The 25,770-nt window shown below is 50.3% G+C and overlaps 1 protein-coding gene across 1 annotated transcript in view; it reads left to right on the top strand.

Annotated features, from left to right (window-relative positions):
• The window catches only part of pxdc1b (PX domain containing 1b), a 62,197-nt gene that overhangs the window by 600 nt on the left and 35,827 nt on the right, over positions 1-25,770 (top strand). The window contains exons 2-3 of the mRNA XM_078430085.1: positions 1,481-1,571; positions 5,007-5,064. Of these exons, the coding sequence (XP_078286211.1) occupies positions 1,481-1,571; positions 5,007-5,064 (149 nt within the window). The remainder of the gene's footprint in view (positions 1-1,480; positions 1,572-5,006; positions 5,065-25,770) is intronic.

Raw genomic sequence — 25,770 nt, forward strand, 5'->3', positions numbered from 1 at the left:
AGAGTTAGATAGAGCTCTAGGGGCTAAAGGAATCAAGGGATATGGGGAGAAGGCAGGCACGGGTTACTGATTGTGGATGATCAGCCATGATCACAGTGAATGGCGGTGCTGGCACGCAGGGCCGAATGGCCTCCTCCTGCACCTATTTTTCTATGTTTCTCAGCACCTGAGGAAACACCAGCAGGAGCCTGGGGAGGCAGTGAGTGTGGGGCAGACGGTCAGCCCCCACAGCCGAGAACATCACAGCCCAGACTGCAGTGACATGTCCTGCCAGGGTTGCCAACCATCCCGGATTAGCCGGCACATCCCGTATTTTGGGCTAAATTGATTTGTCCCGTTCGGGACCGCCCTTGTCCCGTATTACGCCCGGGGGCCCCTGTAAGCCGTGACACTGTAGGCCCGGACACTGTAGGCCCTTGGGCCGCTGTAGGCCCGGACATTGTAGGCCCCTATGCTGTAGGCCCGGACACTGTAGGCCCGTACGCTGTAGGCCCGTACGCTGTAGGCTCGGACGCTGTAGGCTCGGACACTGTAGGCCCGGGCAGTGTAGGCCCGGACAGTGCAGGCCTGGACACTGTAGGTCTGGACACTGTAGGTTCGGACACTGTAGGCCCGGGCAGTGTAGGCCCGGACAGTGCAGGCCTGGACACTGTAGGCCTGGACACTGTAGGCCCAGACACTGTAGCCTCAGACACAGTAGGCCCAGACATTGTAGCACCGGATACTGTAGACCCGGACAGTGTAGGCCCGGACATTGTAGGCCCAGACACTGTAGACTCGGACATTGTAAGCTCGGGGGCCGCTGTAAACCTGGACACTGTAGGCCCGGGGGCCGCTGTAGGCCCGGACACTGTAGGCCCTGGGGGACGCTGTAGGCCCAGACAGTGTACGCTAACGGAGTGTGTTCGGGGAGCAAGGCCGAGTGTGTTCGCCTAACGGAGGTTGCGTAGCAACCCGCCTCCCGGTCCAGGCGGCCGCCATTGGTGGAGCGGGAACACGTGGCCGCTGGCTGGGTGAGGTCACGTTGGGCGCGGGGTGGTGACATCACCTCTTGTCCCTTATTTGGGAGTGAGAAAGTTGGCAACTCTAACGATACGATACGATAGAACTTTATTTATCACAGGAGGGAAATGGATCTGCCAACAGACACATGAAACACAAGATATGTGAAACATGAAATTAAAGTGAGGAGTGGAAATGATTGGGGATGAGTAAAGATTGGGGGGTGGGGGGGGGGGTCAGTCTCAGTCTAACCCAATGACAGAAGGGGGGGGGTGTCCAGTTTGATAGCCACAGGGTAGAAGGATCTCCTGTGGCGTTCTGTGCTGCATCTTGGTGGAACCAGTCTGTTGCTGAAGGTGCTCCTCAGGTTGACCAGTGTGTCATGGAGGGGGTGAGCTGTATTGTCCTGGATGCTCCGCAGTTTGAGGAGCATCCTCCCCTCCAAGACCACCCCCCGTGAATCCAACTCCACCCCCAGGACAGAGCCGGCCTTCCTGATGGGTTTGTTGATCCCGTTGGCGTCCACGGCCTTCGCCCGGCTAGCCCAGCACACGGCAGTGAAGACGATGGTACCGGTTACCACCGATTGGTAGATCACCGTATGGGAAGCATACCGGACGTGCCTTCTTGACCCCGCTATCTACTCCTCTATCTACCTGTCTACCTATCTACCTGTCTACCTATCTACCTGTCTACCTATCTACTCCTCTATCTACCTGTCTCCCTATCTACCTGTCTACCTATCTACCTGTCTACCTATCTACTCCTTTATCTACCTGTCTACCTACCTGTCTACCTATCTACTCCTCTATCTACCTGTCTACCCACCTACCTGTCTACTTATCTACCTGTTTACCTATCTACTCCTCTCTACCTGTCTCCCTATCTACCTGTCTACCTATCTACCTGTCTACTCCTCTATCTACCTGTCTACCTACCTGTCTACCTATCTACCTACCTGTCTATTTATCTACTCCTCTATCTACCTGTCTACCTATCTACCTGTCTACCTATCTACCTGTCTACCTATCTACTCCTCTATCTACCTGTCTACCTACCTGTCTACCTATCTACCTACCTGTCTACCTATCTACTCCTCTATCTACCTGTGGTGCCAACATTAAAAGTACTTGCAAACCAGTTTGTAAGTTTGTTTGAATTAATAACAGGTTGGTGCCACCACCTTTTAGCAGCCTATTAGAAACATAGAAACGTAGACAATAGGCGCAGGAGTAGGCCATTCGGCCCTTTGAGACAGCACCGCCATTCAATAGGATCGTGGCTGACCATCCACAATCAGTAACCCCGTTCCTGCTTTCTCTCCCCACATATCCCCTGACTCCGTTAGCCCGAAGAGCTAAGTCTAACTCGCTTTTGAAAACATCCAGTGAATTGGCCTCCACTGCCTTCTGTGGCCTGCATTAGTAGCTGTAAGTTGTGAACACAGAAGCAGGGCTGGTGAGATGTCTAGCTGGCTTCAGCAGCAGCTTTGGGCTGTGTTTACTCTCCGCATAGTCTCTCCAGTCCAAGTCTTGGCCCCACGTTCCATGTGTTGCATCATTCCCAGCTCTGTAGCCAACCCAGGGCTGAATAACAACTGCTGCTGGCAGAACTGAGAGCTGTAGATTCTTCAGTTTAGAGATACAGTGCCGAAACAGGACCTTGGGCCCACTGAGTCCGCGCCGCCCAGCGACCCCCAGCGACCCCCAGCGACCCCCAGCGACCCCCAGCGACCCCCAGCGACCCCCAGCGACCCCCAGCGACCCCGCACATTAACACAGTCCTACACACAACATTGAAAACCAAGCCAATTTACTTAATACGTCTTTGGAGTGTGGGAGGAAACCGAAGATCTCTGTGAAAACCCACGCAGGTCACGGGGAGATCGTACAAACTCCGTACAGACGGCACCCGTAGTCGGGATGGAACCCGGGTCTCCGGCGCTGCATTCACTGTAAGGCAGCAACTCTACCGCCGCGCCACCGTGACCGCCCATTCTGATCATTACGCTGCTATCTGAAATGCAGTGAATCTTTCTTATTAAAGTTAAATGGTTTAGCGTCAGGTAGAAACATAGAAAATAGGTGCAGGAGGCCATTCAGCCCTTCGAGCCAACAACGCCATTCAATAGGATTCAGTACCCCATTCATGCTTTCCCCATATCCCTTGATTCCGTTAGCCCTAAGAGCCAAATCTAACTCTCTCTTGAAAACATCCAGTGAATTGGCCTCCACTGCCTTCTGCGACAGAGAATTCCACAGATTCACAACTCTCTGGGTGAAAAAGTTTTTCCTCATCTCAGTCCTAAATGGCCTACCCCTTATTCTTAAACTGTGACCCCCCCCCCTGGTTCTGGACTCCCCCGACATCGGGAACATTTTTTTTTGCATCTAGCCTGTCCAATTCCTTAATAATTTCACATGTTTCTATAAGAGTCCCTCTCATCCTTCTAAATTCCAGTCAATATAAGCTGAGTTGATCCATTCTTTCATCGTATGTCAGTCCCGCCAACCCGGGAATTAACCTGGTGAACCTATGATGTACGCTGAAGAAGGGTCTCGACCCGAAACGTCACCCATTCCTTCTCTCCCGAGATGCTGCCTGACCTGCTGAGTTACTCCAGCATTTTGTGAATAAATCGATTTGTACCAGCATCTGCAGTTATTTTCTTATACTATGATGTACGCCCTCAGGTTTAGAAGGATGAAGGGAGAATCGCATTGCGGAGGCCAAGTCAATGGATATTTTTAAGGCAGAGATAGATTCTTGATTAGTACGGGTGTCAGGGGTTTTGGGGAGAAGGCAGGAGAATGGGGTGAGGAGGGAGAGATAGATCAGCCATGATTGAATGGCGGAGTAGAGTCGATGGGCCGAATGGCCTAATTCTGCTCCGAGAACTTATGAACATGAACATAGAGGTGCAGAGAATAGAGGGATAGGGATTATGTTCGGGCAGATGCGTACTGTTTAACTTGACATCTTGTTCAGCACGTACATTGCGGGGGGGGAGGTAGGGGTTGCCAACTTCCTCACTCCCAAATAAGGGACAAAAGGTGACGTCACTGCCCCGCGCCCCACGTGGCCACGTGCTCCCATTCCACCAATGGTGGCTGCCTGGGCCGGGAGGCAGGTTGCTATGCAAGCTCTGTTAGGTGACGTCCGGGCCTCCGGGCCTACACTGCCCGGGCCTACAGCGGCCCCTGGGCCTACAGTGTCCGGGCCTGCAGTGTCCGGGCCTACAGTGTCCGGGCCTACAGCGTCCGGGCCTACAGCCTATGGGCCTACAGCGTCCGGGCCTACAGCGTCCTGGATTACAGCGTCCGGGCCTACAACATCCTGGCCTACAGCGTCCGGGCCTACAGCGTCCTGGCCTACAGCGTCCGGGCCTACAGCGTCCGGGCCTACAGCGTCCGGGCCTACAGCGTCCGGGCCTACAGCGTCCGGGCCTACAACATCCTGGCCTACAGCGTCCGGGCCTACAGCATCCGGGCCTACAGCGTCCGGGCCTACAGCGTCCGGGCCTACAGCGTCCGGGCCTACAGCGTCCGGGCCTACAGCGTCCGGGCCTACAGCGTCCGGGCCTACAGCGTCCGGGCCTACAGCGTCCGGGCCTACAGCGTCCGGGCCTACAACATCCTGGCCTACAGCGTCTGGGCCCACAGTGTCCGGACCTACAGCGTCCGGGCCTACAGCGTCCGGGCCTACAGTGTCCGGGCCTACAGCGTCTGGCCCACAGTGTCCGGGCCTACAGTGTCCGGGCCTACAGCGTCCGGGCCTACAGCACCCCCCCCGGGCCTAATACGGGACAAGGGCGGTCCCATACGGGACAAACCGATTTAGCCCAAAATACAGGATGTCCCGGCTAATACGGGACGGTTGGCATCGCTAATTGTGGGTCGAAGGCCCTGTTGCTGTGCTGTACTTTTCTATGTTCTATGTAGGTTCAGTCACACTGTTGATAACCATGGGTTAAATGTGCTACCAGACAACTTTTACATTTCTAGAAATACCGGGTTATTGCAAACAGATACACCATTTATGGTGGAAATGATGTTAAGCTAAGTACGTACGTGGCCCAAGTGATATGCTGCTAGTTGGAAGGCAACACAAACGCTGCGGTTCAGAAGAAATTTATATGAAATCTGAGTCAGACCCAATGTTGTGTGAAAACAGGTTCACGAGAGGAATAGATTGGACAGACGCACAGAGTCTCTTGCCCACGGGGGGGGGGGGGGGGGGGGGGAATCTGGAAAGGGTACAGAGAAGATTTACAAAGATCTCTGCCACAGAAGGCAGTAGGAAAAGCCTTTATGAATACCCTATCTACCTGAGGTGAGAAGAAACTTCTTCACCCAGAGAGTTGTGAATTTGTGGAATTCTCTGCCACAGAGGGCAGTGAAGGCCAATTCACTGGATGAATTTAAAAGAGAGTTAGACAGAGCTCTAGGGGCTAGCGGAATCAAGGGATATGGGGAGAAGGCAGGCACGGGTTACTGATTGTGGATGATCAGCCATGATCACAATGAATGGCGGTGCTGGCTCGAAGGGCAAATGGCCTCCTGCACCTATTTTCTATGTTTCTATGTTGCCCGGACTCAAAGGCCCTGAGCTCCAGGTTGAGGTTGAGCAGGCTGGGTTTCCATTCCATGGAGCGCAGGAGGATGAGGGGAGACCTTATAGAGGTGTACAAAATCACGATAGGAACAGATCGGGTAGATGCACAGTCTTTTTCACAGGGGAATCGAGGACCAGAGGACATAGGTTCAAGGTGAAGGGGAAAAGATTTAATAGGAATCCGAGGGGTAACTTTTTCACACAGCGGGTGGTGGGTGTATGGAACAAGCTGCCAGAGGAGGTAGTTGAGGCTGGGACTATCCTATCGTTTAAGAAACATTTAGACAAGTACATGGATAGAACAGGTTTGGAGGGATATGGGCCAAACACGGGCAGGTGGGACTAGTGTAGATTGGGCATGTTGGCTGGTGTGGGCAAGTTGTGCCGCTGTAAGACTCTGTGACTCTGTGCTCTGTGTAATTTTAGATTTGGAGATACAGCGCAGAAACAGGCCTTTCGGCCCACCGGGTCCGCGCCGCCCAGCGATCCCCGCACACTAACACTATCCTACACCCACTAGGGACAATTTTCACATTTGCCCAGCCAATTAACCTACAAACCTGCACGTCTTTGGAGTGTGGGAGGAAACCGAAGATCTCGGAGAAAACCCACGCAGGTCACGGGGAGAACCTACAAACTCCGTACAGACGGCACCCGTAGTCGGGATGGAACCCAGGTCTCCGGCGCTGCATTCGCTGTAAGGCGGCAACTCTACCGCTGCGCCACCGTGACCGCTCACTTTTTTTGTTCAGGTTTCTATAATTCCTTTACTTGTTTTTCCCCTCAAAAATGAAGTGTCAGTTGGGCAATACAATTGTCAACATCCAGATGACATGCAAATTTGGGTTTCTATGTGAAAATGAACATTAAGGCAACGTTGGCGGAGCGGGAGCACGTGGCCGCTGGCTGGGTGAGGTCACGTGGGGCACGGGGCGGTGACGTCACCTTGTCCCATATTTGGGAGCGAGATAGTTGGCAACCCCTACTTCCCTGCACATTGTTAGCTGGGTGTTAGCTGCTTTTTAAAAATATATCTCTTGCTTGTTCAAAGCAAACAGAAATAAAATGTAGTCGGAGTCAGTCAGACTGGTGGTAGAAGGGGAAGTGGGGAGGGATGGAGAGAGAGGGAAGTCAATGTTCATACCGCTGGGGTCTAGTGTAAATTATTCACTCTCTCTAGACATGACTGTGAGGACATGCTCTGTTCAAGTAGCACTTTTGTTTTCTCAAAAAAAAGCTTCTGTCACCATTGGCGTGTTTCTTTGCTGCTGCCTGGGGTTTCTGCAGCTCTGTGAGTCTCCGTATTGCATGGTAATTTGCTGGCCTTGGAGGTTTTCTCTGAGAAACTCTTAATCCTCCAAGTGTCCACGGGTTTCAGAACTGGCTGAGATGCAGTTACATTGTTCCGCATCGCTGAAAAACCCTCGCCTCATCTCCAAAGATGGACACGGAAAGCTGGAGCAACTCAGCGGGACAGGCAGCATCTCTGGAGAGAAGGAATGGGGTGACGTTTCATAGAAACATAGAGAAAAAATGGATGCAGGAGTAAGCCATTCGGCCCTTCAAGCCAGCACCGCCATTGAGTATGTGTTGAGGAAAATAACTGCAGATGCTGGTACAAATCGAAGGTATCACACAAAATGCTGGAGTAACTCAGCGGGTCAGGCAGCATCTCTGGAGAGAAGGAATGGGTGACGTTTCGGGTCGAGACCCTTCTTCAGACTGATGTCAGGGGAGGAGGGGGGAACAAAGAAAGGATATAGGTGGAGACAGGAAGACTAGTGGGAGAACTGGGAAGGGGGAGGGGATAGAGAGGGACAGAGAGGGATAGAGAGGTGGGGCACGGGGCGGTGACGTCACCTTTTGTCCCTTATTTGGGAGTGAGATAGTTGGCAACCCTACCTCTTCCCGATGGCTGGGGTGAGATGGGAGCGTGGCTAGGGTGGTGTGGTTTGTTAGCAAAGACTCCAGACATTCTCACTGTCTTAATGCCTATCATAAATATAACACACACAGTAATTTTGTCGGGTGTGTTCAAATATAATTATATCTTCTCAATTGCTGTGCCATGGGGTTTTTTTATTGACTTTTTGAAAACATTTTTTACATGAGAGGAATAGATCGGGTAGAAACATAGAAACATGGAAAAAAGGTGCAGGAGGAGGCCATTTGGCCCTTCGAGCCAGCACCGCCATTCATTGTGATCATGGCTGATCATCCACAATCAGTAACCCGTGCCTGCCTTCTCCCCATATCCCTTGATTCCACTGGCCCCTACAGCTCTATCAAACTCTCTTTTAAATTCATCCAGTGAATCGGCCTCCACCGCCCTCTGTGACAGAGAATCCCACAAATTCACAACTCTCTGGGTGAAAAAGTTTACTTCTCACCTCAGTTTTAAATGGCCTCCCCTATATTCTTAGACTGTGTGGCCCATGGTTCTGGACTCCCCCAACATTGGGAACATTTTTCTTGCATCTAGCTTGTCCAGTCCTTTTATAATTATGAACGTCTCTATAAGATTCCATCTCATCCTTCCAAACTCCAGTGAATACAAGCCCAGTCTTTCCAATCTTTCCTCATACGACAGTCCCGCCATCCCAGGGGATGTCTATCTTCGGTTTAATCCAGCATCTGCAGTTCCTTCTCGCATGTTGCTCCAAATGCGGCTAACGTGAGTCAACAGGGAAGGTCAGACTCATAACATGGAATTAGACACAAAACCACAAAGCCAAGCCATCATCCCATAGCTTCACAGCCTCGTCTCTGTGCTGGCAGCTTTACATTTGGAACACTTGGCAAATATTTAAGTTTGGGGAATGTGAGATTGCAAATCTGCCACGCTTTACCACAGCAGTTTCACAGAGTGCTGGAGTAACTCAGCGGGTCAGGCAGCATCTGTGGAGAACATGGATAGGTGACGTTTCACAGAGTGCTGGAGTGACTCAGTGGGTCAGGCAGCACCTCTGGAGAACATGGATAGGTGACGTTTCACAGAGTGCTGGAGTAACTCAGCGGGTCAGGCAGCATCTCAGGAGAGAAGGAATGGGTGACGTTTCAAGTCGAGACCCTTCTTCAGACTGATGTCAGGGGGGCGGGACAAAGGAAGGATATAGGTGGAGACAGGAAGACAGAGGGCGAACTGGGAAGGGGGAGGGGAAGAGAGGGACAGAGGAACTATCTAAAGTTGGAGAAGTTAATGTTCATACCGCTGGGCTGCAAGCTGCCCAAGCAAAATATGAGAAAATAAGTTCATAAGTGATAGGAGCAGAATTGGGCCATTCAGCCCATCTTCTACACCATTCAATCATGGCTGATCCATCTCTCCCTCCTAACCCCATTCTCCTGCCTTCTCCCCATAACCCCTGACACCCGCACTAATCAACAATCTGTTACTCCAGCACATTATGTTTTTTGCTCAGGATTCTCCCCCACTACAATCAGCCCAAAGAAGTGTCCCGACCCAGAACATCTCCTGTCCATAGAAACATAGAAAAATAGGTGCAGGAGTAGGCCATTCGGCCCTTCGAGCCAGCACCACCATTCAATATGATCATGGCTGATCATCTAAACTCAGTTCCCCGTTCCTGATTTTTCCCCATATCCTTTGACTCTCTTAGCCCCAAGAGCTAAATCTAACTCTCTCTTGAAAACATCCAGTGAATTGGCCTCCACTGCCTTCTGTGGCAGAGAATTCCACAGATTCACAACTCTCTGGGTGAAAAGGTTTTTCCTCACCTCATTCCTAAATGGCCTACCCCTTATTTTTAAACTGTGGCCCCTTGTTCTGGACTCCCCCAACATTGGGAACATGTTTCCTGCCTCTAACATGTCCAACCCCTTAATAATCTTATACGTTTCGATATGATCTCCTCTCATCCTTCTAAATTCCAGTGTATACAAGCCTAGTCGCTCCAGTCTTTCAACATACGACAGTCCCGCCATTCCGGGAATTAACCTAGTGAACCTACGCTGCACGCCCTCCACCCTTCCCCTCCTCCCAACCCCTCCACCTTCCCCTCTTCCCACCCTCCACCACCTCTCACCTCTTTCCTCCCCTCTCCCCTCTCTCGCCCCCTCTAACCCCCTCTCCTCTCTCACCCCCACCCCCTCTCTCGCCCCCTCCATCCCCTCTCCTCCCCTCTCTCACCCCCACCCTCTCTCTCACCCCCTCCATCCTCTCTCCTCCCCTCTCTCACCCCCTCTAACCCCTCCCCTCTCTCACCCCCTCAATCCCCTCTCCTCCCCACATCCTCTCTCATCTCCTCTCATGCCCTCTAACCCCTCCCCTCTCTCACCCCTCCATCCCCTCTCCTCTCTCTCCCCCATCCCCTCTCTCATTCCCTCCACCCTTTCCCCTTCTCCCTCTCCTCCTAACCCCTCCACCCTTCTCCTCTGCCATTCTTCCCACCCTCCACCAACCCTCTCCCTCAATCCCCTCTATCCCTCCCTCCCCTCTTCCCCCATCCTCCTGTACCTCTCTTCTCTCACCCCCTCCATCACCTCTCCTCCCCTCTCATCCCCTCCACCCTTTCCCCTTCTCCCTCTCCTCGTGACCTCCCAACTTCTATACTCAAAACTCTGGCTGTTGATGGTCAATGTACCAAAAGGCTTTTTGTCCACCTGATCTACCTGCAACTCCACCTTCAAGGAACCATGCACCTGCCCTCCTAGATCCTTCTGCTCGACAACACAACCCAGTTTGTTAAAGATTTTTTTTTACCTGTTTCAAAACAATGAGCTGAGAGGAGGGACTGAAGTACTATTTTAATAGAGCTTTGAAATTGCTGCCCTCAGGCAGTGAGCACTAATTAATTTATCAAGGTGTGTTAGTAATTGATGAGTCTGTGATGGTTATTAACCCGGAAAGTCCCTGCCTCGCGGCAACAGTGGAGGTGATGTTTAGATTAGAGAGACACAGAATACTGGAGTAACTCAGCGGGTCAGGCAGCATCTGTGGAGAACATGGATAGGTGACGTTTCACAGAATGCTGGAGTAACTCAGCGGGTCAGGCAGCATCTCTGGAGAACATGGATAGGTGACGTTTCACAGAGCGCTGGAGTAACTCAGAGGGCCAGGCAGCATCTCTGGAGAGAAGGAATGGGTGACGTTTCCGCTCTGATACTCGAAACTAAATTAAACTAAACTAAATCTGCAGAGTAGGCTTGTTGACCCAGGGACAGCGGGGCAATGGGGGTGAGAGTCTAGTTTCGATCAGTTTATTACCTGCGGAAGGCTAGATTGTGATCATGTGTAGTCTTCTCACTGACCGGACTTTGGACTTTGAATAATGGTGGCACCCGCCTATGTAATATATGCAAAAAGAATTTCACTGTGCGAGTTGCATAGAGCCATAGAGTGATACAGTGTGGAAACAGGCCCTTTGGCCCAACTCGCCCACAACGGCCAACAATGTCCCAGCTACCCCTAGTCCCACCTGCCTGCACTTGGTCCACATCCCTCCAAACCTGTCCTATCCGTGTACCTGTCCAACTGTTTCTTAAACGATGGGATAGTCCCAGCCTCAACTACCTCCTCTGACAACTTGTTCCATACACCCACCACCTACTGTGTGGAAAAGTTACCCCTCGGATTCCTATTAAATCTTTTCCCCTTCACCTTGAACCTATGTCCTCTGGTCCTCGATGGTTACAGTGAACGCGTTGCCAGGGGTAGTGGTGGAGGCAGATACCATAGTTCCATGCTCATCTTCATGTTCAATGTGCTATGATCATGCTCTATGTTCTATGTTCTTTCTATGTTCTTTGTTCCATGTTCTATGATCATGCTCTATGTTCTGTTTTTTCTATGTTCTATGTTCTATGATCATGCTCTACGTTCTATGTTCTTTCTATGTTCCATGTTCTATGTTCTGTGATCATGCCCTATGTTCTATGTTCTTTCTATGTTCTATGTTCCATGTTCTATGATCATGCTCTATGTTCTATGTTCTTTCTATGTTCTATGTTCTATAATCATGCTCTACGTTCTGTTCTTTCTACGTTCCACGTTCTATGTTCTGTGATCATGCACTATGTTCTATGTTCTTTCTATGTTCTATGTTCTATGATCATGCTCTATGTTCTATGTTCTTTCTATGTCTATGTTCTATGATCATGCTCTACGTTCTATGTTCTCTCTATGTTCCATGCTCTATGTTCTGTGATCATGCTCTATGTTCTGTTTTTTCTATGTTCTATGTTCTATGATCATGCTCTACGTTCTATGTTCTTTCTATGTTCTATGTTCTATGTTCTGTGATCATGCTCTATGTTCTATGTTCCATGTTCTATGATCATGCTCTACGTTCTATGTTCTTTCTATGCTCTATGTTCTATGATCATGCTCTACATTCTATGTTCTTTCTATGTTCTGTTCTGTGTTCTATGATCATGCTCTACGTTCTATGTTCTTTCTATGTTCTATGTTCTATGATCATGTTCTATGTTCTTCCTATGTTCTGTTCCATGTTTTATGATCATGCTCTATGTTCTATGTTCTTTCTATATTCTATGTTCCATGTTCTATGATCATGTTCTATGGTCTTCTTTTCACTTAGTATGGCTGTATGGTAACTCAAGTTTCACTGTACAAATGCTCCACAGCTGGGTTCTGTTCTGAGAAACCCATGGCAAACCAAACGCATTGTAAGTCACTCCTTCCTGGGGATGATTGAATTCCGCCAGCGTTTTGTGTTGTGTTGTTTGTGAGCTGTTGGTTACAGGGAGAGGGTTGAGGTTCCCAGTTCCGTGAAGCTCTGTCTTGGGAGAAGCTGGTTCCTCTGGTGCAGGGGGAAGGAGTGGGAGGGAGGAGACAGAGGCTGAGCAAGTTTCAAATCAAATTTAAAATGAAGGATTGATATTGTAGACAACAGACAATAGACAACAGGTGCAGGAGGAGGCCATTCGGCCCTTCGAGCCAGCACCGCCATTCACTGTGATCATGGCTGATCATCCACAATCAGTACCCCGTTCCTGCCCTCTCCCCATATCACTTGACTCCCCTATCTATAAGAGCTCTATCTAACTCTCTCGTGAAAGCTTCCAGTGAATTGGCCTCCACTGCCTTCTGAGGCAGAGAATTCCACAGATTCACAACTCTCTGGGTGAAAAAGTTTTTCCTCATCTCCGTTCTAAATGGCCTACCCCTTATTCTTAAACTGTGGCCCCTGGTTCGGGACTCCCCCAACATTTGGAACATGTTTCCTGCCACTAGCGTGTCCAACCCCTTAATAATCTTATATGTTTCGATAAGATCCCCTTTCATCCTTCTACATGACAGTGCACCATAGAACAGTTTTATCCACAAAGAGAAGTGAAGACCACCAACTCTCTCCACAACAGCAGAAGTTAATGTGGTAGAAAGTGGAATTCTCTGCCACAGAGGGCAGTGGAGGCCAATTCACTGGATGAATTTAAAAGAGAGTTAGATAGAGCTCTAGGGGCTAGTGGAATCAGGGGATATGGCGAGAAGGCAGGCACGGGTTACTGATTGTTGATGACCAGCCATGATCACAATGAATGGCGGTGCTGGCTCGAAGGGCCAAATGGCCTCCTCCTGCACCTATTTTTTATGTTTCTATGTCCGCACCGACCAGCGATCCCTGCACACTAACACTATCCTACACACACTAGGGACAATTTACAATTATACCAAGCCAATTAACCTACAAACCTGCACGTCTTTGGAGTGAGGGAGGTCACGGAGAATAGACAATAGACAGTAGGTGTAGGAGGAGGCCATTCAGCCCTTCGAGCCAGCACCGCCATTCAATGTGATCATGGCTGATCATTCTCAATCAGTACCCCATTCCTGCCTTCTCCCCATACCCCCTGACTCCGCTATCCTTAAGAGCTCTATCTAGCTCTCTCTTGAATGCATTCAGAGAATTGGCCTCCACTGCCTTCTGAGGCAGAGAATTCCACAGATTCACAACTCTCTGACTGAAAAAGTTTTTCCTCATCCCCATTCTAAATGGCCTTCCCCTTATTCTTAAACTGTGGCCCCTTGTTCTGGACTCCCCCAACATTGGGAACATGTTTCCTGCCTCTAACGTGTCCAACCCCTTAATAATCTTATACGTTTCGATAAGATCCCCTCTCATCCTTCTAAATTCCAGTGTACACAAGCCTAGTCGCTCCAGTCTTTCAACATATGACAGTCCCGCCATTCCGGGAATTAACCTGGTAAACCTACGCTGCACGCCCTCAATAGCAAGAATATCCTTCCTCAAATTTGGAGACCAAAACTGCACACAGTACTCCAGGTGCGGTCTCACTAGGGCCTGTTTCCGTGCTGTGTAACTCCGTCACAGATCTATGGCTCGGATACAAGGGGCACAGCCTCAGAATAAAAGGACGTACCTTTGGAATGGAGGTGGGGAGGAATTTCCTTAGCTAGAAGGTGGTGCACCACGGAATCCATTGCCACAGAAGGTTTAGAGAGACATGGGCCAAAGCCAGGTAGGTGGGACGAGTGTGGATATGCATTTTAGATAGTTCATAAGATCATAAATGATAGGAGTTGAATTAGGCCATTCGGCCCATCATGTCTACTCCACCATTCAATCATGGCTAATCGATCTCCCCCTCGTAACTCCATTCTCCTGCCTTTTCCCCATAACCCCTGACACCCGTACTAATCAAGAATCCATCCATCCATCCATCCATCCATCCATCCATCCATCCATCCATCCATCCATCCATCCATCCATCCATCCATCCATCCATCCATCCATCCATCCATCCATCCACCCACCCATCCACCTATCTTATTGAAACATATAAGATTATTAAAAGATTGGACACGCTAGAGGCAGGAAACATGTTCCCAATGTTGGGGGAGTCCAGAACAAGGGGCCACAGTTTAAGAATAAGGGGTAGGCAATTTAGAACGGAGATGAGCGAATAACTTTTTCAGTCAGAGAGTTGTGAATCTGTGGAATTCTCTGCCTCAGAAGGCAGTGGAGGCCAATTCTCTGGATGCTTTCAAGAGAGAGTTAGATAGAGCTCTTAAAGATAGCGGAGTCAAGGGATATGGGGAGAAGGCAGGAACGGGGTACTGATTGAGAATGATCAGCCATGATCACGGTGAATGGTGGTGCTGACTCGAAGGGCCGAATGGCCTCCTCCTGCACCTATTGTCTATTGTCTATTGCCTTAACAATATCCATTGCTAGCATGGACAAGTTGGGCCGAAGGGCCTGTTTCCATGCTGTCTGACTGTGTGACTATAATTGGGAATAAGGTGCAATGTTGAGGCAGCAGGTCACATCAGCAGCAACATGTTACTCATCAGACACACAGCGTAATCCACGTCCTGCCTCATGACTAATTCTCTCACGCGTCTGCAATTCTCTGTGATGCTGTTTCCTTTCTGCCTTCTCTTCTGTGGAAACTGACGATCAACTTCCTGAATATTTTGAGTAAATCTATCTATCCTAGCATTAACTCTGAGAACTCAGCGAGGAAACCGGAGCACCCGGAGAAAACCCACGCGGGTCACGGGGAGAACGTACAAACTCCGTACAGACAGCGCCCGTGGTCGGGATGGAACCCGGGTCTCTGACGCTGTGAGGTGGCAACTCTACCGCTGCATCACCGTGCCATCCCCAGGTGAATGATGAGCCTTTTGGACTCTCTGCTTCTAAACACCATGACTTTGTAGAGACATGTTGTGGCACAGCGGTAGAGTTGCTGCCTCACAGCGCCGGAGACCCGGGTTCCATCCTGACTACGGGTGCTGTCTGTACGGAGTTTGTACGTTCTCCCCATGACCTGCATGGGTTTTCTCCGGGTGCTCCGTTTCCTCCCACACTCCAAAGACGTACAGGTTTGTAGGTTAATTGGCTTCAGTAAAATAGTCAATTGTCTCTAGTGTTTGGGACGGGGGGAGATATCTTGTCAGCGTGGACTGGGTGGGCCGTGTAAAATTATGAGGGGAATAGATGGGGTGAATGATAGTCTTTCAACCAGAGAAAGGGAATCAAGAACCCAAGGTCATAGGTTTAAGGTGAGAGGGGAAAGATTTAATAATAATAATGATAATAATAATAATAATAATATATTCATTTATTTGTCCCACTCCAGGGAAATTTACAGTGTTACAGCAGCAAAGTGGATAGATAGCAAGAGATCATTCATTATAAATAAAAGTAAAGACAAGACAAGGATAAATTGTCATCAGTTTTCTGTGTGTTCTTAGCTGTTACTGTTGACTGGTCTGCTGGGAGCAGTGCTGGTTGTGCAGTCTCACAGCAGCGGGAATGAAGGACCTCCTATATCTCTCCTTCACGCACTTGGGGTGAAGGAGTCTGTCACTGAAGGAGCTACTCAGTGCAGTGAGTGTCCTGCATGGGGTGGGAGTCGTTGTCCAGCAGCGATGTTAGCTTTGCCATCATCCTCCTCTCTCCCACCACCTGCACTGAGTCGAGGGGGCAACCCAGGACAGAGCTGGCCTTCCTGACCAGCTTGTCGAGTCTCTTCCCTTCCGCCGCTGAGATGCTTCTGCTCCAGCAGACCACTCCATAGAAAATGGCCGATGCAACCACCGTGTTGTAGAAGGTCCTTAGGAGTGGCCCCTGATAGGAACATGAGGAGCAACCTTTCCACACAGAGGGTGGTGGGTGTATGGAACGAGCTGCCAGAGGAGGTAGTTGAGGCAGGGACTATCCAAAACATTTAAAAGAGACCTGGACAGGTACATGGATAGGACAGGTTTCGAGGGATATGGGCCAAACGCAGGCAGGTGGGACTGGTGTAGCTGGGGCATGTTGTTCGTCATGGGCACTTTGGGCTGAAGGGCCTGTTTCCGTGTTGGATCACTCTATGTGTGGTAATAAATCTATGACGTTTTCTCACTGACCACATGGCTTACTAACCCACAATTAAGTCCATTAGTCAGAACGTGGCCTTCATGACCCAATAGGTCATGGTGTTTAAGTGTGGCGTTGTTAAAGCCTGCCCCGATCAGAGGCAGGAAATATGTTCCCAATGTTGGGGGAGTCCAGAACCAGGGAATAGGTGCAGGAGGAGGCCATTTGGCCCTTCGAGTCAGCACCGCCATTCAATGTGATCATGGCTGATAATTCACAATCAGTACCTCGTGCCTGCCTTCTCCCCATATCCCACACGGGACATTTGGACAGGTGCATGGACAGGACAGGTTTGGAGGGATATGGGCCAAACGTAGGCAGGTGGGAGTGGCGTAGCTGGGCCGTGTTGGTTGGGTTGAGCTGAGGGGCCTGTTTCCACGCTGTATAGTTGTATGTGTGGTAATAAATCTCTGACATTCTCTCACTGACCACATGACTCACCAACTCACAATTATGAACATTAGTCACAGGCCCATCAGCTCACCATAGCTGAGACTGTTGTCTCATTGTCCCTGAATAGCAGATTATAAAACTCTGCCGCTCACGTGAGACTTTAGGCTTTAGAGATACAACGTGGAAACAGGCCCTTCGGCCCACCGAGTCCACGCCGTCCAGCGATCAGCCCGTACACCGATCAGCACGGCGGCAAGGTGGCGCAGCGGTAGAGTTGCCGCCTTACAGCGAATTCAGCACCGGAGACCCGGGTTCCATCCCGGCTACGGTGCTGTCTGTACGGAGTTTGTACGTTCTCCCCTTGACCTGCGTGGGTTTTCTCCGAGATCCTCAGTTTCCTGCCACACTCCAAAGACGTGCAGGTTTGTAGGTTAATTGGCTGGGCAAATGTAAAAATTATCCCTTGTGTGTGTAGGATAGTGTTAGTGTGCGGGGATCGCTGGGCGGCGCGGACCCGGTGGGCCGAAGAGCCTGTTTCTATGCTGTATCTCAAAAAAAAAATCTAAAGCACTATCCTACACACACTAGGAACAATTTACAATTTTTACCAAGCCTATTAACCTACAAACCTGTACGTCCTTGGAGTGTGGGAGGAAACCGGAGCACCCGGAGAAAACCTCACGCAGGTGATGGGGAGAACGTACAAACTCCGTACAGACAGCACCCGTAGTCGGGATGGAACCCGAGTCTCTGGCGCTGTGAGGCAGCAACTCTACCGCTGCGCCACCGTGACGCCTCTTCTCCGGAACATCTCTCAAGCCTGTGTATTTGTTTTGTTTTCCTCTTATCGCGTGCAGGAACTCAACCGTTAATAGCAAACCACTTCCTTTTGGTTCTTTATAAACTTACGGACTGAGGATGGATTCATAGAAACATAGAAAATAGGTGCAGGAGGAGGCCATTTGGCCCTTCCAGCCAGCACCACCATTCATTGTGATCATGGCTGATCATCCACAATCAGTAACCCGTGCCTGCCTTCTCCCCACATCCCTTGATTCCGCTAGCCCCTAGAGCTCTATCTAACTCTCTTTTAAATTCCTTCAGTGAATTGGACTCCACTGCCGTCTGTGGACAAGCTAGACGCAGGAAAAATGTTTCCAATGTTGGGGGACCAGGGGCCACACAGTCTAAGAATAAAGCGGAGGCCATTTAAAAACTGAAAGGAAGCATGCAGGTACAGCAGGCAGTGAAGAAAGCCAATGGAATGTTGGCCTTCATAACAAGAGGAGTTGAGTATAGGAGCAAAGAGGTCCTTCTGCAGTTGTACAGGGCCCTAGTGAGACCGCACCTGGAGTACTGTGTGGAGTTTTGGTCAATAGACAATAGACAATAGGTGCAGGAGTAGGCCATTCAGCCCTTCGAGCCAGCACCGCCATTCAATGCGATCATGGCTGATCACTCTCAATCAGTACCCCTTTCCTGCCTTCTCCCATACCCCCTCACTCCGCTATCCTTAAGAGCTCTATCCAGTTCTCTCTTGAAAGCATCCAACGAACTGGCCTCCACTGCCTTCTGAGGCAGAGAATTCCACACCTTCACCACTCTCTGACTGAAAAAGTTCTTCCTCATCTCCGTTCTAAATGGCCTACCCCTTATTCTTAAACTGTGGCCCCTTGTTCTGGACTCCCCCAACATTGGGAACATGTTATCTGCCTCTAATGTGTCCAATCCCCTAATTATCTTATATGTTTCAATAAGATCCCCCCTCATCCTTCTAAATTCCAGTGTATACAAGTCCAATCGCTCCAGCCTTTCAACATACGACAATCCCGACATTCCGGAAATTAACCTAGTGAACCTACGCTGCACGCCCTCCATAGCAAGAATATCCTTCCTCAAATTTGGAGACCAAAACTGCACACAGTACTCCAGGTGCGGTCTCACCAGGGCCCGGTACAACTGTAGAAGGACCTCTTTGCTCCTATACTCAACTCCTCTTGTTACGAAGGCCAACATTCCATTGGCTTTCTTCACTGCCTGCTGTACCTGCATGCTTCCTTTCATTGACTGATTTGAGGAAGGATATTCTTGCTATTGAGGGCGTGCAGCGTAGGTTTACTAGGTTAATTCCTGGAATGGCGGGACTGTCATATGTTGAAAGACTGGAGCAACTGGGCTTGTATACACTGGAATTTAGAAGGATGAGAGGGGATCTTATTGAAACGTATAAGATTATTAAGGGGCAGGAAACATGTTCCCAATGTTGGGGGAGTCCAGAACCAGGAGCCACAGTTTAAGAATAAGGGGTAGGCCATTTAGAACGGAGATGAGGAAAAACTTTTTCAGTCAGAGAGTTGTGAATCTTTGGAATTCTCTGCCACAGAAGGCAGTGGAGGCCAATTCACTGGACAAATTTAAGGGAGAGTTAGATAGAGCTCTAGGGGCTAGTGGAATCAAGGGATATGGGGAGAAGGCAGGCACAGGTTCCTGATTGTGGATGATCAGCCATGATCACAATGAATGGCGGTGCAGGCTCAAAGGGACAAATGGCCTCCTCCTGCACCAATTTTCTATGTTTCTATGGAACTACACAGGATGCTGGTTTAAATCGAAAATAGACACAAAATACTGGAGTAACTCAGCGGGTCAGGCAGCATCTCTGGAGAACATGGATAGGTGATGTTTCACAGAGTGCTGGAGTAACTCAGCGGGTCAGGCAGCATCTCTGGTGAGAAGGAATGTGTGACGTTTCAGTTCTCGACCCGAAATGTCACCCATTCCTCTCCAGAGATTCTGCCTGACCCGCTGAGTTACTCCAGCATTTTGTGTCAAAAGTCAGCAGATGGCCAGTGTTTAAGAAACAGTTGGACAGGTATGTAGATAGGACAGGTTTGGAGGGATATGGACCAAGCGCAGGCAAGTGGGACTAGTGTAGCTGGGACATTGTTGGCCGGTGTGGGCGAGTTGGGCCGAGGGGCCTGTTTCCACACTGTATCACTCTGTGACTCTGTGACTATGACTGTGTGCGTCAGCAACACATCTGGCCTCGAGACCCAGGGAAACACTTACATTTATGCCAGAGCATTACAACTTCATCATGAAAGAAGCCTTTTGTGTTCACCACTTAACGTTTCAAATTGCATTTCAGTGGGGATAACATTGTTTCTGCAGAGGGACTTCACACTCGAACCAAACTCTGGCCCAGGGAACACTAGTGAGATGCACTTTAGCAAGAGGCACCACGAGCCATGTGTGTTTGTGTGTGTATGTATGCACCGACCAGCCAAAACATTATGCCCAGCTGCCTAATATGCTGTTGGTCCTCCGTGTGCAGCCCCATACGCAGCAGGGTGCGATGCACTGTGTATTGTGACACATTCCTCCCGTCACCACCATTAAAACTTTCTGTGACTTGTGCCACAGTCGATCTTCTGTCGGTTCGGACCAGACGGGATAGCCTTCGTTGCCCTCGCACATCGATAAGCCTTGGGCGCCCAACACCCTGCCTATCACCGGTTTGTGGTCCAGTGGCAGCGTCCGGGCCTACAGTGTCCTGGCCTACAGCGTCCGGGCCTACAGTGTCTAGGCCTACAGTGTCCGGGCCTACATCGTCTGGACCTACAGTGTCTGGGCCTACAGCGTCCGGGCCTACAGTGTCCGGGCCTACAGCATCCGGGCCTACAGCGTATGGGCCTACAGTGTCCTGGACTACAGTGTCCGGGCCTACAGCGTACGGGCATACAGCGTACGGGCCTGCAGTGTCCGGGACTACAGCACTCCCCAGGCCTAATACGGGACAAGGACGGTCCCGTACAGAACAAACCAATTTAGCACAAAATACGGGATGTCCCAGCTAATACGGGACAGTTGGCAACCCTAAGCATGGCTGTCAATGGGCCCCGTATTTGTTATCTCCAAGTCTACAAGCAGGGGGTTGTCAAATACAATGACATAAGTGAGTGTTGGCAGGCTAGAGTTAAACAAAGAACACATTCTTCCAATCTGGCAACTTCTAATCGGACTGAGGTTCTGAGTGTCAAAGATCAGAAATCACCACTGCCTCATAATGTGTAATCATTAACAAGCTGGGGCACTTGACAATGAAGCACTGCTGTCTCCTGACTGTTATGCTGGCACAAGTAAGACTATAACATGCTGGAGTAACTCAGCGGGTCAGGCAGCATCTGTGGAGAACATGGATAGGTGACGTTTCACAGAGTGCTGGAGTAACTCAGTGAGTCAGGCAGCATCTGTGGAGAACATGGATAGGTGATGTTTCACAGAGTGCTGGAGTAACTCAGTGAGTCAGGCAGCATCTGTGGAGAGGAGGAATGGGTGACGTTTCGGGTCGAGACCCTTCTTCAGACTCGGATGCTTCCCTGAGTATTTTCTCTGACTGCTGTTCACAACATCAAATGTTTGATATTTGCTGAAATTCTTTCATCTGACAATACATTTTGGCCTTCATAACAAGAGGAGTTGAGTATAGGAGCAAAGAGGTCCTTCTACAGTTGTACCGGGCCCTGGTGAGACCGCACCTGGAGTACTGTGTGCAGTTTTGGTCTCCAAATTTGAGGAAGGATATTCTTGCTATGGAGGGCGTGCAGCGTAGGTTCACTAGGTTAATTCCCGGAATGGCGGGACTGTCGTATGTTGAAAGGCTGGAGCGATTGGGCTTGTATACACTGGAATTTAGAAGGATGAGGGGGGATCTTATTGAAACATATAAGATAATTAGGGGATTGGACACATTAGAGGCAGGAAACATGTTCCCAATGTTGGGGGAGTCCAGAACAAGGGGCCACAGTTTAAGAATAAGGGGTAGGCCATTTAGAACGGAGATGAGGAAGAACTTTTTCAGTCAGAGAGTGGTGAAGGTGTGGAATTCTCTGCCTCAGAAGGCAGTGGAGGCCAGTTCGTTGGATGCTTTCAAGAGAGAGCTGGATAGAGCTCTTAAGGATAGCGGAGTGAGGGGGTATGGGGAGAAGGCAGGAACGGGGTACTGATTGAGAGTGATCAGCCATGATCGCATTGAATGGCGGTGCTGGCTCGAAGGGCTGAATGGCCTCCTCCTGCACCTATTGTCTATTGTCTATTTTTAAGCCATCCTTCCTCAGATATGGATGAGGCCCAACTTTGCTCACAGTGCTCCGAATGCGGCCTGACCTGTGCCTTGTAGAGCCTCAGCCTTGATGGGCCTTCAAACCTTCAGACTTGACGGGCTGAATGGCCTAATTCAGTTCCTATCATCCATGATCTTATGATCCTACTAGACCAAGTGGACCCGTTGGGCCCAAACCTCTCCTGTATTGGTGCAGCACCATCTCCTCCCCCACCTCACCCTTCTCCATCCTCACTTCCCCCCTCCCTCCCCACTTCCCCCTCCCTCCCCCTTCCCCTCGCTCCCCACTCCATCCACCTCCATCCACCTCAACCCCCCTCATCCTCCCCTCCCCCCCCCCCCCCTCCCTCCCTCCCTCCCTCCCTCCCTAGGAGATAGATTTAAACTTTAAAATGTGAATAACTTAAAAAATATATCACCGATTTCAATGAAGCTTCTTCCATTAGCACCAAAGGGACGACGGTGAGTAAGGTGGGCCTACAATTGTCGCGCTATCGTGTACCGTTTTGGCTGGAGTTCAGGAACAAACAAACAAACAAACGAGAGTTTTAGTATATAAACGGCGACGGCGGACGTGAGGAGCAAGGGTCGGTGGGAGGGTGAGCCGGGGTAAGACCTCCAGCGCCTTCACGGTCGCCTGCAGGAGGCGCCCCTGAGACACCACGGAGGTATGGTACCTGCTTTAAATTGATGTCATGTTCAGCACGGACAATGATGGGCCGAAGGGATTGGACAGGCTAGACGCAGGATACATGTTCCCCAGGCACAGCAGGCAGTGAAGACAGCTGACGGCATGTTGGCCTTCATAACGAGAGGAGTTGGGTATAGGAGCAAAGAGGTCCTTCTACAGTTGTACAGGGCCCTGGTGAGACCGCATCTGGAGTACTGTGTGCAGTTTTGGTCTCCTAATTTGAAGAAGGACATTCTTGCCATTGAGGGCGTGCAGCGTAGATTCACGAGGTTAATCCCCGGAATTGCGGGACTGTCGTATGTTGAAAGACTGGAGCGACTGGGCTTGTATACACTGGAATTTAGAAGGATGAGAGGGGATCTTATCGAAACATATAAAATTATTAAAGGATTGGACAGGCTAGATGCAGGAAAAATGGTTTCGCATGTTGGGGGAGTCCAGAACCAGGGGCCACAGCCTAAGGATAAGGGGGTCGGCATTTAGGACTGAGATGAGGAAAAACCTTCTTCACCCAGAGAGTTGTGAGTTTGTGGAACTCTCTGCCACAGAGGGCAGTGGAGGCCGATTCACTGGATGCATTCAAGAGAGAGTTGGATATAGCTATCAGGGCGAAGGGGATCAAGGGACATGGGGAGAAGGCAGGAACAGGGTACTGATTGAGAATGATCAGCCTTGATCATAATGAATGGCGGTGCTGACTCGAAGGGCTGAATGGCCTCCTCCTGCATCTATTGTCTATGTTTTTGTCTCTGTGGATTGTCACCGTGTCGTGGTGGAGAAGCTCGTGTGGTCCTGAGATCCTGAGAGCGATGCCGTCTGGAGCTACAACTCCTGGTAGGGTCACCCATGGGGGTAAGGTCGAGGGGGAGGGAGGTCCCTGACAAAGAGCAATCCAACCAAGACCTCAACGGTGGAACAGGCGGAGGGAGGGAGGATGATGGCTGACTTTAGTGGAGCGTCACAACGGCTGGGAAGGAGGATGGATGAAGGCTGCAGTGGGCAGGTGCTGTAGATGGGAAGGTAGACTCTCCCACCCCCACGGGTCTCGGGCAGGTGAGGGTCGTCAGCCTGGAGGGCAGTCCATGTAGGAGGGGGACAACTCTGATCTAAAAACCTCCACTGTCTTGTGGCCACATCCAGTCGTGGAAAAGGCTCCAGGAGTAAACCTGGAGTAGAATCCGGAGTGGGAGTCCCTCAGGCAGTTGGTCGTTGTCCACAACCTGGTTCTGGCAGCTCCTGCAACGGCACTGGTGCCAAACTGTAATGGCCCTGCTGTTCCTTTGGATCGACCAGTGACGTGGAGAGGGGGGGGACAATAGACAATAGGTGCAGGAGGAGGCCATTCGCCCTTCGAGCCAGCACCGCCATTCAATGTGATCATGGCTGATCATTCTCAATCAGTACCCCGTTCCTGCCTTCTCCCCATACCCCCTGACTCCGCTATCCTTAAGAGCTCTATCTAGCTCTCTCTTGAATGCATTCAGAGAATTGGCCTCCACTGCCTTCTGAGGCAGAGAATTCCACAGATTCACAACTCTCTGACTGAAAAAGTGTTTCCTCATCTCAGTTCTAAATGGCCTACCCCTTATTCTTAAACTGTGGCCCCTTGTTCTGGACTCCCCCCAACATTGGGAACATGTTTCCTGCCTCCAACGTGTCCAACCCCTTAATAATCTTATACCTTTCGATAAGATCCCCTCTCATCCTTCTAAATTCCAGTGTATACAAGCCTAGTCGCTCCAGTCTTTCAACATATGACAGTCCCACCATTCCGGGAATTAACCTGGTAAACCTACGCTGCACGCCCTCAATAGCAAGAATATCCTTCCTCAAATTTGGAGACCAAAACTGCACACAGTACTCCAGGTGCGGTCTCACTAGGGCCCTGTACAACTGCACACAGTACTCCAGGTGCGGTCTCACTAGGGCCCTGTACAACTGCAGAAGGACCTCTTTGCTCCTATACTCAACTCCTCTGTGCTGCACGGGCAACAGCCTGTCCTTCATGTGACATCGCCCAGGCTTGCATCCGACCCACACATCCACGCTTGCTCTAGCCCAGGCTTGGAGCAAGCAGCCAACACCCAGGATGCATCACCCATGGTCAGCCATGACCAAGGGGGGGGGGGGGTTTAATGTTAAAGTATGGGGAAGATATGGGGAGAAGGTAGGAGAATGGGGTTAGGAGGGAGAGATAGACCGGCCGAGAATGGCAGTGGAGGCCAATTCACTGTCGTGTGTTGTGTGTGTCTCTGTTATCTTGGCTGATATGTAACACCGATTAGACTGCGTGGTAAAGCTCTGGGTCGAACAAGTTCGATGATGGGACTCTGTGGACCGTACACCTCCGCACTTGAATGTGGACGTTGCCCTATTGAACAGCCACGAGGCCGGTCGTCAATATCCCTGCTCCGCCCGTCCCAACAGCTCATGTCATCTGAACCCGACTGACATATGATGAAAGAATGGATCGACTGGGCTTAATATATTCACTGAAATTTAGAAGGATGAGAGGGGATTTTGTAGAACATATAATTATTAAGGAATTGGACAGGCTAGATGCAGGAAAAATGTCCCCCATGTAGGGGGAGTCCAGAACCAGGGATCACAGTTGAAGAATAAGGGGGTAGGCAGGCCATTTAGGACTGAGATGAGAAAAACGTTTTCACCCAGTATAGAGTCATAGACTCATAGAGTCATAGAGTCTACAGCACAGAAAGAGGCCTTCGGCCCATCGTGTCCGTGCCGCCCGTTACCAAACACAGTCTAATTTTAATCCCATTTTCCCGCATTTGGACCGTAGCCCTGAATGTTGTAGCATTTCAAGTGCCCATCCAAATGCCTCTTAAACGTTGTGAGTGTTCCCCGCCTCCCCACCACCACCCAGGCAGTGAGTTCCAGACTCCAACCACCCTCTGGGTGAAAAAGTTCTTTCTCACATCCCCCCGAAACCTCCCTCCCCCTTACCCTGTATCTATGTCCCCTCGTTGTTGAACCTTCCACCAGTGGAAGAAGTTCCCCGCCATCTACCTTATCTATGCCCCTCATGATCTTGTACACCTCGATCATGTCCC

This window comes from Rhinoraja longicauda, chromosome 2 (genome assembly GCF_053455715.1).
Source record: "Rhinoraja longicauda isolate Sanriku21f chromosome 2, sRhiLon1.1, whole genome shotgun sequence".
Taxonomy (NCBI): domain Eukaryota; kingdom Metazoa; phylum Chordata; class Chondrichthyes; order Rajiformes; family Arhynchobatidae; genus Rhinoraja; species Rhinoraja longicauda.